This window comes from Ambystoma mexicanum, chromosome 4p, assembly GCF_040938575.1.
Source record: "Ambystoma mexicanum isolate Mex_15411 chromosome 4p, UKY_AmexF1_1, whole genome shotgun sequence".
NCBI classification, from domain to species: domain Eukaryota; kingdom Metazoa; phylum Chordata; class Amphibia; order Caudata; family Ambystomatidae; genus Ambystoma; species Ambystoma mexicanum.
In genome coordinates, this window is record NC_090927.1 from 1,051,326,604 (window position 1) to 1,051,342,855 (window position 16,252).

General features: G+C 45.4%; 1 protein-coding gene across 1 annotated transcript in view; it reads left to right on the forward strand.

Moving 5' to 3' along the window:
* The window catches only part of SLC35F1 (solute carrier family 35 member F1), a 1,067,107-nt gene that overhangs the window by 934,713 nt on the left and 116,142 nt on the right, over positions 1–16,252 (forward strand). The window contains exon 6 of the mRNA XM_069606621.1: positions 6,849–6,901. Coding sequence (XP_069462722.1) covers positions 6,849–6,901 — 53 coding nt within the window. The remainder of the gene's footprint in view (positions 1–6,848; positions 6,902–16,252) is intronic.

The window sequence follows — 16,252 nt, forward strand, 5'->3', positions numbered from 1 at the left end:
TTTGATTTGGAACGCTTTGCTGACTCTACTTTGGAACCCTGTGGCTATCTTCTTGGGACGCTTTGCAGCACTGAAGTCCTGAGACACTGGTGTACTCCTCCTTCACCGTTGATATAAGAATCCCCCTTTGTGTCCATTACTAGTAGGTTACTGGTACATTTTGCTACGGAACAGGTAAGAGTGGGTACTTGGGGGGTGTTGTTTGCTGTTGATTCGGCAATACCTGGCTGCATTCTGAACGTCTGCTCTGTTCTTCCCTCCTTTAGCTCTGCTGAGTCTGCTCCTGCCTTTTCACTCAAGCCCTCAGCCTGACAGGTGGAATAGATTCATTGTAGGCTGAGCTCTTGGGAGGGAAGTCTTTGGCATATCACGTTGGAGACTTCGTGTTCGAAGACAGAAGGTTACTTTTCCGGAACTGGGAGAGTAGCATCTGCGGCAACTGGGATACCATACCTAGGTTGTGACAGTAACACAATGTACATCGTCAGTGGCCATGGAGAAACTAGGTTTTATAAAATCAGTGGAATATCTACAATCGAGGGGAATGCACATTGACCTCATAGCCACGGACAGACACGTTTTAATTGCCAAGACAATGAGAGAGCAGTTCCCACATATTAAACATCAATTTGACGTATGGCATCTTGCTAAATCAATCAATAAGAAAATCTCGGCTGCAGGAAAAAAAAAAGGTTTTGAAAGTATTTTGCAGTGGTCACATTCTATCACCAACCATCTTTGGTGGAGCTCAAAAACTTGTGAGGGGTCAGTGGAAATATTACTTGAAAAATGGCGGTCACTGATGCACCACTGTACCAACGTTCACCGCTGGACAGCAAATGAACATTTCCACCAATGTGAACATGGCCCTTTGTCCCCAGAGGAGGCACGGAAGAAGAAGTGGTTGATTCCATCTTCACCGACACACAGAGCCATTGAGAAGATTGTTTTCGACAAAACTCTATCAAGAGATTTGAGAGGACTGACAGAATTCTGTCACACAGGAGATTTGGAGGTGTTCCACAATATGTGCCTAATGTACAGGCCAAAGCGCTTGCATTTTAGCTTTCGGGGCATGAAACATCGCACTCTACTAGCGGTCTTGGCCCATAACAGCAATGTCGTACGTGAACAATCTAGGACTAGGGGTAAAGTAAGGATGCCTCGCTACACTAAGGTGTTTTCAAAACGAAGTAAGCAATGGGTGATCAAACCAGTCTATGATGAAATGCAGTTCTACTTTGTGAAAGGCCTTATTGTTGCTGTGTTAGAGAAGCACAGATATGGAATTTTGGACGTTTCTGTGCAGAGCATTGATCCATTGCCACCGAACATTGCGACTGTGCCATGCCCACCCGATGCACAGCTGATTGTGAAGTACAAATCCCGGTTTAAATAATTGCAATACGATTGTCTTTTTGTAAATAAATGTTATTGTACAGTGTACCTGTAAACCTAACCCCTAACTTCACCATCATGGGTGGCGAACAAGCTGGGTGTCATCTTTGAATTCTCTCTATTCACCTCACATATGTGTATGTATATATTTTTCTCATGTCTCATCTCATGTAAATGTAAATGCTGCGCACTGTTAACGGAGGGGAGGCTTGCGTATTGCAAATAATAAAACAAACAAACAAACAATAAATCTCACTTTTAACTCAACTCCTGTGGTACTTTATACTTTGCCTGACCTTCCGCCAAAAATTAAATGTCTCAATTTGGGCTGCAAAGCTCGCAGACAACGGGGACAAAATTGGGGCACTTAGAACGCGCCAGCCAAGCGGGCCGTGGCATTTGGGAGAGAAGCCAGTTCGCATTTGCACATTGAGGCGCACTACATAGACGGATTCTAAACTTCAAGTTCTCATAGATGCCTATACTACGTGATGTTGCAAATAAAGAATGTGAAGGACAGCGCCCAGATGAGGCCCACAAGTCACACTTGAAGTATAAGGGTCTATTGTTTTTTGACCTTGAGACAGGGACCATGCCGAAAGAACTACATTTGAAGGGAGTGCGCAATAACATAAGAGACGATAAGGCAGAAAATTCAGAAACTAGACCGAGTTTCAGTTTTAGGTCAGTATACGAACAATCATTGTTAACAGCACGGTCCGTTTTACAGACTGCATTACGAAGAGACACAATGGAAATTTCAAATATAATGTAAGTAAATCTTTACACGCTTTTATACCGGAATGAAGATTTGATGAATGGATGCATGAATAAATGAATGAATGAAGAGCTAGGAAAAGCAAGTAAAACTGTTCGTAGTGGGCACATGGGCATGCAGGTCCACTGGTCTCACCGATCTCGCTCCATGGCCCAGCCACTTTTCACTGCACTACGGGACTGTCTCTGTATCCTTCAGCCCCTTCTCCCGGCATTTACCTTGCACTTGCCACCAGCTGGCCCTATTATTTAATTTGTATTCAACTAACCTTGTACAGCCCATCCCCATGCGCGATCAGAAAGACACCTGGCCTAGTAGGATCGTTGTCTGTCTGCCCTTGTTCCCCACCTGCCTCGTCACGCCTAGTAACACTTGAGTATAGGCGCGTTACAAATGCCGTATCATATATCATATCATTCCTCACGCATGTAGACTGTTGTTTATCATTGTGTGTTGGCCTCGTTTTATCTTGTTACTTTTCGCATTGATTTTAGAGACGAACATACTCCATTGAACTACCCTTGCAAGCAAATAGTTTCTGATCGGCCGTAATAAATAAAATGAGTAATATTAATGAAGTTCGGCTAGCGAGACTAATTATAATTTTTTTGTTTTCATAACAGGTATTTGATCCCTTACTGCCACTGCCATCTGTTTGAGACACCGGCGGATGGATTCTTCAGCAGACACCTGCAGCTTCGTGTCAACAACTGGAGCACGATCACCATATTATGGGACGATCGCCAAGGGCCCACATGCCCTTACGCTGTACTAGTAGCTAGAAGCAACATATCAACCTTTAGGATGGACTAGTGCCTAGTTGATGGAACAGCCTTGCGGTTCACCGTGCTTCCAAAGTGATTCTTTTTACGAAAATGAACACCCTGTGTACCATAAAGGAACAGCGCGTGACTCAAGATGAAACGGAACAGTTATTGCGGATACAGATAAAAGAAAATAAATGGCTTCCGGAGTTCATATGTCAATTGCAGAATATTCTCTAAACATTTAATGTCAAATAAATGTACTTTACCAAATGTACCGTGTTGCTGTTTCATTTTAAAGTACAGTTTCATATTCCGAATTGTGGCGCGCTGTGTTGTGAGTTGATCTGTGTTGGTTTCCGGGTTCTGTGTGAAGTCGCGTAGAAGACGACTGGGCGCGTTTGCCTACGCAGCACAGTAATGTCAAGGGGAGAGGCGGGGAATATGAATGTTTTGATAATGTCAGGCTCAGGGGCGGGGGAATTGATTTAGTGCCGCAAAAGCAGGTCAGCCAGGGCGATCGGGGAAAAGATAGGATTATCAGAAAATGGCGGCTCCCTGGTGCTTGTTTTCGTGTGCGTTTAATGGACGAAAACTCGGGTAAGGTCCATAGGAAAGTTTTCTAAAATCGAGCCACTTAGGCTTAAAAAAACATGGCCGACCCGTTGGGACAATAAACATTTTTACTAGACCATGCCTTTAAGATTTGTGGCATGCAGGTGTGCACACTCATGCTGAGATGTTGATGTACTTGGGATGAAGGTTTATCATAATGTTGGTGTTGTAAGTTGAGTCGTGATGGGTTGGGTGAGATGGGATTGCTGGGTGAAGAGGAGCCTTCTCAGTTCTTTTCTGAATGTCTGTGAGGGAGCACACTTCAAGCAGTGTGGCCTCAGAAGCGCCGCACTGGTGCTTTCTGTGGCGCATATGCATATAATTTAATAATAATAATTTAGCATTTATATAGGGCTACGAACCCTCAGGTATCTGAGCGCTGCTTATTATTACCCACGGTGTGTGGGGCTCATTTATCGACCTCAGAAGAATAAAGCGCTGAGTTTGGTTCTACCGGGATTCGGACCTGCGTCAGCAGGGTCTGCACAGATGTCAAAGCAAGCGCTCTACTCGCAGTGCTATCGACCGGCCACGACATATGCCCGTGTGTGTGTGTGGAGTCTTTCCTGTGCCGCATCAGCAGCTCGGGTCTTGGGGTGAAGGTCACGCAGTATTTACAGATTGGCATGGGGCAGAAATGGGGACTGCACGGAAGTGACAAGTAGGAAGGGGGAAGGAGGTGGAGGGCGCGAAATGTAGGAGAGAACTGTTATTACTATCATTATTAATATTATGATTGTATTTATTGAGCGCAGACCGAGCTTCGAGAAGCAACAGAGCACTTTACAGAGGTATACAACAATACAGATGCATAACAGAGCGCTTTTCAGGGGTAACAACAGAACAGATATACAGCAGGGGGTAGGACACAGAGGGGCACAGACGAGGGGTACACCTGTACCCGTTGGGGTGGAGGAGATGGGCGGGTGGCATCTAGCGAGTCAGGTGGCGCGAGGGGCAACGTGATGGCGTATGTGTTGAGGAGTAGAGACTCCTTGAAGAGTTGGGCTCAAAGGGGGAGCAATGAAGCCAACATGGATGGTGAGTTGGCAAAGGGGGAACACCGCTTCTAGTCATGCCATCAGCGCGGGACAGAGCCGTACTGAAGGAAATGACATCACAGCAAAGGTGGTTCACTGAAGAACGCCGCTGCTGATGGTAATGTCTCATTCGGATAGCCAGGTTTGCGGCATGAAGGCACTTCATACATGATTTAAAGCTACTTGAACTGGATGTGGTCCAGTGCCTAATTTGTGGAGGTGTTTGCCAGGGCTCATCCCTGGCACTTATTTCTCAGCCCCGGCACTTACTGTCTCAGACAACGTTTCATTATAATGTGGTGTTTTGGCAACTTTATTATTGTAACTGTCAGTCAGTAGTACTCACACAACACGCAACCGTGTGAACTGGGCATGTCTGGGCATGTCTCTTTACCCTGGGCTAGCTCATTCTAGTACATAAATCTGATCACCCACAATGGTGTGGCAATGCTAGTTATCCATTTCCAGGAATAACAATGAGTTGGGAGTTGACATTGCTGGGCACCCGTGCTGACCATGCCCACACACTGCTCGGTCAGCCTGCATGACATGGTGCAACTGGTTATTTACTGTAATAACCAGCAGCAGTGCCACAGAAGGGTGTGTTGACGACGAAATGGTATCCAGCAGCACCAGCACTGGGGAAATGCCTGGACAAAGGCCACTGTCAAGGAGGAGCACCTGTCCTGAGCAAACAAGACGATCTTGCTTCATTGTTTCACAGGAAAGTTTGTCAGTTCAGTGATGATTTTTCCTGCTTTTGCCCATCAATCTTCCAAAGGGGGGAACCACGTTTGCTCTATTTTCTAGGGAAAGACAGTCAAAAAGTCCCACCTGCCACCTGTAGAATCAGAGTAAATTGTTAACAATGATTATGTGTTTAAAGAAGCAATTAAACTTGTGTTTCATTTCAAGATACAGCTGGTTATTTTATGCAATGTTGATTGGTATTTGTAAATCGCATATCTGCCATAATCAGTGCATCCATCAACCCCAAAGAGCCGATGCGAGTTGCAGCTGTAACCCAAATGTGTTGACACTATTGCCAGCAGTGGGTGGAGGTAGCAAGAGTGGCATGGAGATTCCCCTCCCCGATGTGTCAAAGATGTGCTGCTAATTATTTGGGCCTGGCCCTTATTCCTTTACAAAGTAACCACTGTAGTGTACCTCGAGAGGTATTCAGCGGTGGCCTTGGGCATGGAGCTGTTGCAGTCATTATTTCAGTGATTAGGCAGCAACAGCATGAAAGGCGGCTGAGGGTGGAGTTGAGAAGGCCTGCAAAGATGGCGCTGCCCCCGTTGATGTGAGAGAGGATGAGGGCTTCTAATGTGCAGCCAAGGTTGCTGGCTGGGAGGACTGGTTTATGCGCTGTGTGCAGACAGGAAGACAGTGGCAAAACTTGAAAGGGAGATTTGCGGGTTTTGCTCTGAACCTGGCACTGTATGCATGCACAAAGACATTGGGCCTCATTACGAGTGTGCCGGTCCGGTAACAACGGTGCCGGTAAGCTTACTGCCACTGTTGTTAGCGGACCGGCACACTCTGATTCTGCAAGCAGCTGTCGTCCGTCACTGCCAGGCCTGACCTGGCGGCGGGACGGCACCCGCTCGCAGACTTACATGGAAGCACCAGCACTGTTACACACGGTGCCGTTGCTTCCATGCTCCCCAGTCCCATTGAGTCCTACAGGACTGAATGGGAATGGGGATTTACCTTTTCTGGCCGGGGCTGTAATGCTCCGATAAAACAGCCAAGCCAGGTGCCGGAAAATTTTGCAAGTCCGGCAGCAGCCTGCCGGTTTTACCGGCACGACTACCGCCAGACTTGTAATGTGGCCCATTGATTGCAAGTAGGCCACAAAAGCACATAATGAGAAGACAAGAAGAAAAAACGAGACCTATTCCTGGAGTCATTATAGCCTATCTTTTTCCAGTCTCTCTCTCTCTCTCTCTCTCTCTCTCTCTCTACTGGTGCCATCTTCTAGTCTTACAAATGACAAACCTTTAACTGCAGGAGTGGGTGGAGCCTACCAGGATTTGCTATGGGAATTCAGGACGAACATACACGCCCTTAGCACTCAAGTGGATGTGTAGCCCATATCTGCCAGTGGCTATCCCAGTTCCCAATACGCTTGGTGTTAACAAGTCCACACCCACTGGCATTGATCACAGGACCCCTAGGGGCCAATGAAAGACAATTCACTAATATTTCACGCAACCAACATTTTTTCTTTCATTTCTCTTTATCTTTTAGTGCAATAATGGAGCACAAGGAGCTGCTGAAGGTACCCTGGGATTGGCAGATAGGTAAGTCCATGTGTGCCGGTGCTAACGCCATATTAGACTGTACGCATCCTGCAGAATTGGCCCAACACAGTGTGCATAGTTTAGCCCATTTGTGTTAGAGATGGGACGGAAACGCTCTGCTTGCTTAGCCATATCCACCCATCACTTTTTAGGTCACTTTTTTGTTTTTTTAAATCATCTTAAGTGGATGACTGGGGTATGTACCCCAACGGGATACCGAGTACCCTGTGCCAGAGGGTTCAAGCTGCACCTCACTGATGAAGGCCCAACACAGTGGAAACCTGGCTGCAGTGGGCACACGATCGGGCAGTTCAGGGTGCCCTCCTGTTCTCGCCTTGTGTGAGTGGGTTAAGGCTGATTTAGGTATGGTTCTACCCTACTGCACTGGCGCAGGTGCTTGAAGTTGAATGGAATGGAAGCAGCCCAGAAGAAACCCAGCGGCTAAGAAACATTAGCTCAACCATATCCATCATCACTTTTGCTGGTTTTCTCCATAAGAGAATGGTGCCCTGGTAGACAAGGGGCTTCGGAGACTGTGAGACACACACACACACACACACACACACACACACTCTCCCTGCATCCTGTGTGTTCAGCACTTCTTGTTGCAGGCATGCTCTGCATCTTTCCTGATGCTTTCCCTGGTGGCTCGTGCACCTGATTTGCATTAGCTTATGTCAGAAGTCTAGAGACCGGTGGCTATAACCTCACAGTCAATATATTGGTCACCATTTCTTACCAATGTTGCAAAAAGGGTTCAGCTAAATATCTTTGGAAACTCGGCTGTTTTACCCCCTTTTGGGGATCATACCATTTTGGGAAAAATGTAAAGTAATATTTGAATTCTGCAAAATAAGCATTTTTTAGAGCCTGCTGAAATGTCCAATAACATGCTGTGCGTAACTTGAAAGCCAAGCTAGCTTCGACCGACAGGTCTATATTAGACCACAAATCAGAAACTCACATTGGTCCCGCCAACATTTAAGGCCCTTTCTCTTGATTCCAAAAATCATATGAGTTGCTGGCTAATTCCCATAACAGGGGCTAAGAGTGGGATAACATCAATGTAATGCACATGTTTGGACAAGCTGTTTCATGAGAATAGAGAACATGAAAATACATGTATGTATGTGCGATTTAACCGACAGAGTGCCTGTTAAAATATCAAATCTGTAGTAGTGTTTCATGCTATGCTACATTCCCCTGTAGCAGGTCAATACCCAGCTGTTGCAGGTTAAACAAAGATCTCTGAAGTACGCACTTAACTCAGTGAGCTATCTTACCATAGCTACCCTTCTTTCATACCCTATCTATCTTTATTTAATTACATTTTTTACACATTCTTGAAAAATGCTCTTACATTGGCTTCTAATCTGTCACTGTAATGATCCTAATGCCCTCTACCAAGGGGCTGCTGCTCCTAAAAATAAAATTGGGGAGCAGAATTATGAAGTATTGAGTCAATGGGACAATACCCACTTTTTCAAACCGTTCTGCCTGCAGCAACCTCCCCTGCATTCCCCCACAGTTGGGGTATGCACGCCCTGGGAGCCAGGTGTCTGTTTATCGCTCCTCCCTGACAATGGCCTCTGGGATAACAGCACAGTCGCATATGCTCAGGGAATTATTATAATTTTTTTTTTTTTTTGGATGTTTTAGTTTTGTCTCAAACTTTTTCATCTTGTGATTCGTGCGAAGTACGTGGATAGAAGAAGAGACAGCAATGTAGTCTACATTGCTAAGAAAGCATTTTTCCTCCGTTAATCTCGAGAATGCTGTGAAGGTAAAGGACAGCTGTGAATGTGTATTTGTTATTTTGTCCACTGAGAATCGCAGCCCATCTTTCATCTGTTGTCATTTGCTGCGAGGCCATGTCAAAATAGGCCCCAAACTGCTTGCGGTGGTTGGCGAGAGAGGGACATTCCATAAGCAAATGGAATATGGTTTCTGGTGTCGTGATGATTTCACAGAATCGACAGTGGTTCTGGTTTTTTGGGATCTGTCTTATTGATGCCAAGTAATCATTAGTTGGTAAAGTGTTCAGGCGGATTTTTAAGAAGGTTGATCTGATAGTTGGATCAGGGAATGACAAGAAGTATGGTTGCGGTTCATGTAGTTTTCTGTTGTCCTTGTTTCACTGCAGAATCCGTTTGTATGTATTTTTCTTTTCGATGGTTTTGATCCAATCGTTTTGTAGCATTTTGGTTTTAGCGTGTTGAGGACGTTTCGTTAGAAGTTCTTCCGATATGTTTTCTTGTACCATTTCTTTGGTTATTGTTTTTTTCCAGGTTTGTAGTATTTTGTTATTTAGAGCAGTTGAGTTAGTTTTCAGAATTTGGGTTGCCGGGGTCTTGTCATTCGTTTTTCTATTCAGATGTAGCCCTTTCACTTTCTTCAATACACTCTACTTTCAGTATTGTTTTTTATCGATTTCTGTTCATTTCCTTCTCAATAACATTGTAAGAAAGGCCACTTGCCGGTTAAAAACAGCACACGTTTAATGATTAGAGCTCCTTGTCTGTGCACGTTATATAAAGCAGTGGTTTTCTCGCACTGACTCATTTGCTCCCTTGGCTCCAGCAAGTGAGACAATGCTTGTTAGACTGCGCCATTCTGAAGACATAAAAGACGGACGCCATTTTGATTTGTCCGTAAGTGCGTGGCCACTAGTTTTCAGGTTTCATGATGAGACGGTAGAGACGACCCTGCCAGTCCGAAGACTTCACAGTGAAACATAAATGGATGTATTTGCCTCCAGGTATTTAGGAAGAGATCGTCTTAAATTGTGTAGGGAGCTCTTTAGCCACTTTTATTCACTTATGAGTAAAAGTAACTCTGATTATCTTGACTCATTCTAATTTTCTTTTTTTTAAAAACATTTTTTTTTGGATTGGTTTAAACATCAAGGGCCTGGTTTTCCTATGGGATTGCACCATTATAAAACTCTTCTGTGAATCAGGCCTCAAATGTCCATACATTTCAGCCACAACAATAAAAGCAAAGAAGAATGTAGGTGAAGAGGCATGGCAATTTCTACAACTTTTCAACAGCATCCCATGCCATCGCACCCCATTCCAAGTGTTTGCGAGGCATCACCAGTGGCTATGATTTTCAGACCTTGTTCAGCCATTTTCCAAGCAAGCGTCTGCTGATTTGGATAAAATGATCCAATCGGTTTTGAACGCCTTGATATTATTTTATTTGGTGTTGGTGCAAGTGGCATAATGTTCCAGTTGTCTTTCATGCATGTGAGGAATTTGACCATCCGCATGGTGGGTGTGCTCTCGCCTGGGCTTTTTTGAACTTTTTAAATGAAATTGAATGATGGTAGATCAACCTCCGGAAAATGTGTCGGTCTAATCCGTACACATTTTCCTATACTCACTCTACGCCTAGACACATCTACTCTGGGTGGACACAGCATAGAGGCACAGTCCTCCCTGTCATATTTATTTGGGATCTGACAGGTGGAGTACACAATGCATATCAGAAGGGGGAGGGCAAAGCCTTCCTCCTGCCATGGCCAGCCTGATTAAATAAGAAAGGCTCCATGGATCCGCCCTATCCTCTGTTGGCCCTGCTGGTGGCAGCGATGCATTGTTATGAGAGTTAATTCAAGCAGGCCCACGAGGGGCCTGGTCGCAGAGGTAACAAAAGTCAGGAAACCCCAACACTTTTGATATGCATCTGTGTCAACCTGAAGCCAGCTCCCACCTCTTAGTAACAAGGGCAGTGAAAAGTCATGTTTTGCGACAGCTGTTTACAGTAGTCATCCCCGCAGGGGGAGCCCATTCAGAAGGTGGTTTGGCGGTGACCAAAAGTCTGGTCTGGCCTCAGCTTCAAGGGAGAACTGCCACTTTAATCAGGGACCACAGAGAGCTCAATTAACCAGGTAGACCCTTTGATCCACAACAGACAGGAAGATGGGTGGGACTTAGTATTACATGTTTTCACCCCTTTACCTTTTCTGTTGCAATGCACTCTGGTTATGACCTCACGCATACAGGAGATTGTTGGTGGGGACCCAGGGTTGGTTCATTAAGGTAGGCTTAGCCTGCACCAATCGCTGTGGCCGATTTGGCTTTAAAAGAGGGCTGAATCCCTCTTTTGGCAGATCATTTGAAGACTTTGCAAAGAGTAGCAAGAAGAACTCATCATTTGACTCTGGCTGAAATACAGTCTGCCTTACATCTTCCGCCAGTGAACATCTCCCAGGGAACAGAGGGAGATACCGAATTCAGAGGACCCTCCAGCCAAACCAGCCAAACCAGAACCGGTACCCAGCCAGCACACAGCGTGCCCTGCTAGGCGCTGCAGGAAACTTCCTAGGTGGGAAGTGCCACAGGGTCTCAAACCCGAAACAAAGGACAAGGAAGCTGCCTGCAACACACTCATCAGGTTTGGGCCATCTGCCTTAAAGGACGACACAAGCTCATTGAAGAAGCTGGGTGGAGTTGCTCGACAAGCATCTACCGACGTCTACCTTAATGGACATTTCGAGCCAGTCTAGTGCCTCGAGCTGCAACTGACTGCAATGCTGACCTTTGTCAAGCCGCAGTCACTTAAAGACACCTGAGATGTCTCGACCAGTGCTTCAGAACCACCAACCAGCGCTGAGACAACGATTCATAACCCAGAGCCACTGCATTGGCCAGCCTGCAGCTGTTAGTCCAGGTTCGCTCGCCGAACCGTCTTGCAGCCTGATACCCGCAGCTGACTCCCATCTTGAACTCTGTCACAGAAGCTGCAAAGTGCCCTGAAGCCGACTCAACCCTGTTGAGCACTAAGAACACCCACAGCACAAGGTAAATTGTGATTCTGTACCCCTGGTCCTTCCCAGAAGGCCTCTAGAGACATTTTTAAGACCCATTGCTCACTTTTTGCTGAAGCCATGTAACCTTGAACTGTTGTGATTATTAAGCATACCGACTACCCTCCTGCCAGTATCGAGAGTGCATCCCTTTTCTTTCTTGGAAACTGTGTGTCTTCTGCATTCCTATAGAGGGTAGGTTGTATTTTGTAGTGTTTCTAAAACTGTCTGTTGTGATAATAATAAGGTAGATATTTGTATACAACCTTGAATAGAAAGTCCCTTTCATCATTGGGTAATAATTGTATTTTCGCTGTGTTGCAACAAACCTTTCGGAGATAAGCCTGCCATTCCGTCCACGTTACCAAAATCGGACAAGGCGGTTTATAATTTGCTTGGGTTTCCAATCTGTTTGGATCCCTTATGGTGTACTAGATGTGTGGGGCTGATTGATGGTTCGAACATTATATTCATCCCTGGACCACTGGTGCCCCGGAAATTGATTTGTCACACCCTTCTGCCCGCTCCCTCAACCAATGATCTCCCACACCATGTAGCTACGAAGGACAGCAATGCATCACTGCTTTATTTACTGGCTGACTCTCCATTTTCCCCACTGCCTACAAGGACTCTCTACTAATCCTGAGAACAGCTGCCAGTGCAGCCACTTCTATCACAATAATCTTATTTCCTCTCTTTGCTCGCATTATCAGACCCCATCCATGACCATCTAGACCATGCTTACTCCCCTAAAAGCTCCTATGTTTCCTCCTATCTAACTGCACATGATTTTGGCTCCTTCTTCCCTAATGGAATCGCCAAAATACAGGACAACCTATCCAGCCTTTGTCTCTCAATCTTCCCTCCTCCCACTTACCACTCTACCCTTTCTATGCCACTTTTCCCCCACCCCTCCAAGAAGAAACTTTGCCCATCATTGGCTCTGCCAACCCATCCTGCACTCCAGGTGACTCCTTTGCATGGACAACTATTATGGAGCTTGCGCCTGTCACCTCTATTCACTATCACTGCATTATAACTCTCCTTTTACAAACCTGCCTCCCTCCTTTCACACCACTCTAAAATCCATGAGAGGGCTCTATTGCAATGCTTTCAGTTGCTGGCCCGTCTCTATCTGGATTCCAGCCCAAGTGCTCTACGAAGACTACTCTCACCCATGTCACCAGTTCTCTTACCACTTTGCCTCCACTCTCCCCTCGCCTCCATCCTCATTCTTTTAGTCTTCTCTCCTATCTACAAAACTGTGGATTCTACCTCCCAACTTAAAATACTTTCCCTCAGTGGCTTCAAGCACACCCTACTAGACTGGATGTCCTCCTATCTGTCTGCTTCTTCTCCATCACTTGGAAATCCAAGAGCTCCTCCTAGACACCCGTCCCCAAGTCTCTTCCTTAAGGTATCAAGCCCAGACCCCAGCTCCTCTTCACCCTATAGGACTCTTCCCTCGGCAAACTCATTTCCTCCTTTGGCTTGAAGTATCGCTTTGCTACTGATGACACTGAGATTGTCTTCTGCTTCATCATCATCACCCCTCCAATGTCCTGAAGCTTAACCAGTTACTGGACTGCCTTCCACCACTGGATGGCTCTACCCCACTTCTGAAGAGATGTGTACCGGGTGGTTTGTGTCCACAGCCCCCCATACTGACCTCTTTGGTATAATCCATTCAGAGTAAAAACAAGTCTCGACACTTGTATGGTTAATTCCACTTGCAACCCTCTTTTCCTCAGAGTGAACTACATGTACCAGCACTCTTTGCTTTGTGTTATTCAGGCCGCTCCTAATCCACTTTACAGCCTTAGTTCCCATGCTAAAAATGTTAGAGAATCCTCACTGTGTAGAACGGATCTATGTGTTCACTGCGCATCCCGATATTTCGCACACGGAAATGTTGAATATGAAAATGGAGGTGTGCAGTGATCACATAGATCACACTCTGCCGCATTCTCTTTACCAGCAACCCATGCACCCATATCTACCTCTTGCCGGCTAACCTACCTTCACTCCTGTGCCTTGCCTTGCACTTTGCCATGCAATGTCAGTTCCCTATCCCTAATGTGGGTTGGAACGGCCATGACAGGGTCCTTTTTTTAAATTCTTTGTTTTCCTCCCAAATTCATTTTATGGAAGCAAGGGACACCCCTGCACCCTCCGAACACATTATACCATACAAAGGACGCAGGGAACACCCCTGCAACTCCTGCTCCCCTTGTTCGGTATTATGGGATTCGGCTTTTCGTTCATGCTGAACGCGCAGTAAAACAGCATTCAGCATTTTTGGACGACACCGTGTACAACACAACGAAAAGCTTTTCTGAACCCCTTTTTTTAAACTTGCCTGGTCAAGGGATGATATATGCACACAAAAAGCTGAAAAGCTCAAAAAGAGCCATGGGGACGATAATATATGCACATATCCATTGCGGCTTTCGGAAGAAGCTAGTTAGCTATGCCATGCATACCACTGCATCCCGCGGGAGCGGGGCCAATGCTTCCATTACCAGAGCTCTGCATCCCAACAATTATGAAAGCTTTATTTTTGAAGAACTGATGTGGAAGTAGGTTATCCTTTTTTGTCAAAGCGAAGAAGATTTGAAACGGCGGCGTGAATAACAGCGTCTGATCCCCAATAGCAGAGAACCTTCATGCAGCTTTGCGCAGTAAAGTAGTTCATTGAGGGCCTGTGGACATCTTGGACATCTTGTCCGCTTCTTCAGACATGCGCCCTGAAGCACAATTGCTTCCCTCCGAATAGCGTTCAGCTTGCCTAGGGTGTGCGCAGAAAGGCCTTCTGAAGGCCTTACAGCGGGCAGGCTAGCAGGCTATACAGACCAAGAAGAAGGATACTTCAAGCTCCTATGTGGATATTATTGACCTTCTACCTCAAGAAAAGTTTGCTGTCCCCTTGCAATAGATGGCTGTTAGTTGCCACGACTCTGCTCTGGGAATATAGTATGGTAACTATAATGAACCCTTACTGATTTCAGTGAGAACATATATCTGAAATCCAAGTAGACCACATCCATCGCCTTCCCTTGACATTGCTCCGTGGCCACCCAATGAAAAAGAACGGTTCGGTTTCTGCAGCGTGCTCTGCCCCTTGCTGCCATTACGCTTCTCTTGATCCTGTAATTCACTGGTTCCAATATATCATACATTATTTTCCTTTATTAGTGATGCCACAGAATGTCTCATGTTGGCGGTCAAGCCAACAGACCTGGAGCTGCCGGCCTCCTTGCAAGGCATCCTTTTCTGTCATGGGACTGCCTGGGAGATGCGGGGCTTTAGATCCTGAGTAGAATACATGCACACCTTCCTATGCAGAGACTGCCAGAACAAGTCCTTTGGATATATATGCCATCCCACCAAGTGAAATAATGTTACAGGGAAATGACAGAAAAGGCAACAAACATGGATGGTGAATAACCTGGAGGGAGGTGATGTGGAAAGCTGTAGATTCGGGACATGGTGCACTGGCGCAGTCATTCATGCAGTTATTGGCCCAGCATTAGTAGCCCCAGAATATGGCCACAATACATTGAAGTAAGAATTACCCATGTCTTTGAAATATATTCTGTTAGTATGCAGTCTCTGGTGTATCTCTGGGTCTTCCCTTCCTAGAATTTGATTCTCAAACCCACATTCTGTATATTCGTTTTGTGCACCTGGATTTCTAAAGTGTTTTACTTAGTCAAAACTAAACTCCTTGAACAGTAATCATATTCCTACCACTTATGTTTTGGCAAATATTTATAGTAACTGTTATAAGGCAAGAAAATGGTCTTTCATGGCTTCTGAGAGGATTTTTTTATATGTGTGTTTTAGTTGCATTCAATTTCCTTTTGAACGCTATGGGAAAGCTTGTATTGACTTATAACATATTTACTGGAAATATTCGCATTGTAATAAGCGGCACAAAGGGATATTTCACAGCTTAACATTTTCTGCAATGCTAAAGACTATTTGTTGGAGATTTCGTTGTCTACTCCAAATCCTGGAAAGCAAAAAGCAGCTGACCTTTTTATGAAATAATGTTTGGAGTGCGGCATTCAAAAGGGTAAAGCAGACAATGATTAAACGTACAAATTATGTATTTTGGAGAACTTATTAAAATCAAATTATTCTGTCTAAGATGCCCCAAAAAGACTTGTTCCCAGAGACACAAAGGGCCCGATGCATGGAATTTTTTTCACGGTTCAAAGTTAGTTTGCACTGCTGAAAAGTGGCTGTGCACTACGGACACAAATCCTAGCTCATGGGACTGTGCAAAGTGTATTTTTGCAGTGCGAAGTCAGTGCACAGTCATTTTTGACATAGTGATGGCATCTTAGTGATGAGGCTTGTTGCTCAGCCAATTTTGTATTCTGGCTTTAAAGGTGAGGAAGGAGGGTTCCTGTCTAAGAGGGATGGAGATAGAGTTCCATCGTTTGGCAGCTTGGACTGGGAATCTGGCTCCTCCGGCTGTTTTTAGATTGAATCTTGGTACCAACCAGGTTGTGGGAGTGAGCGGATCTCGTAGA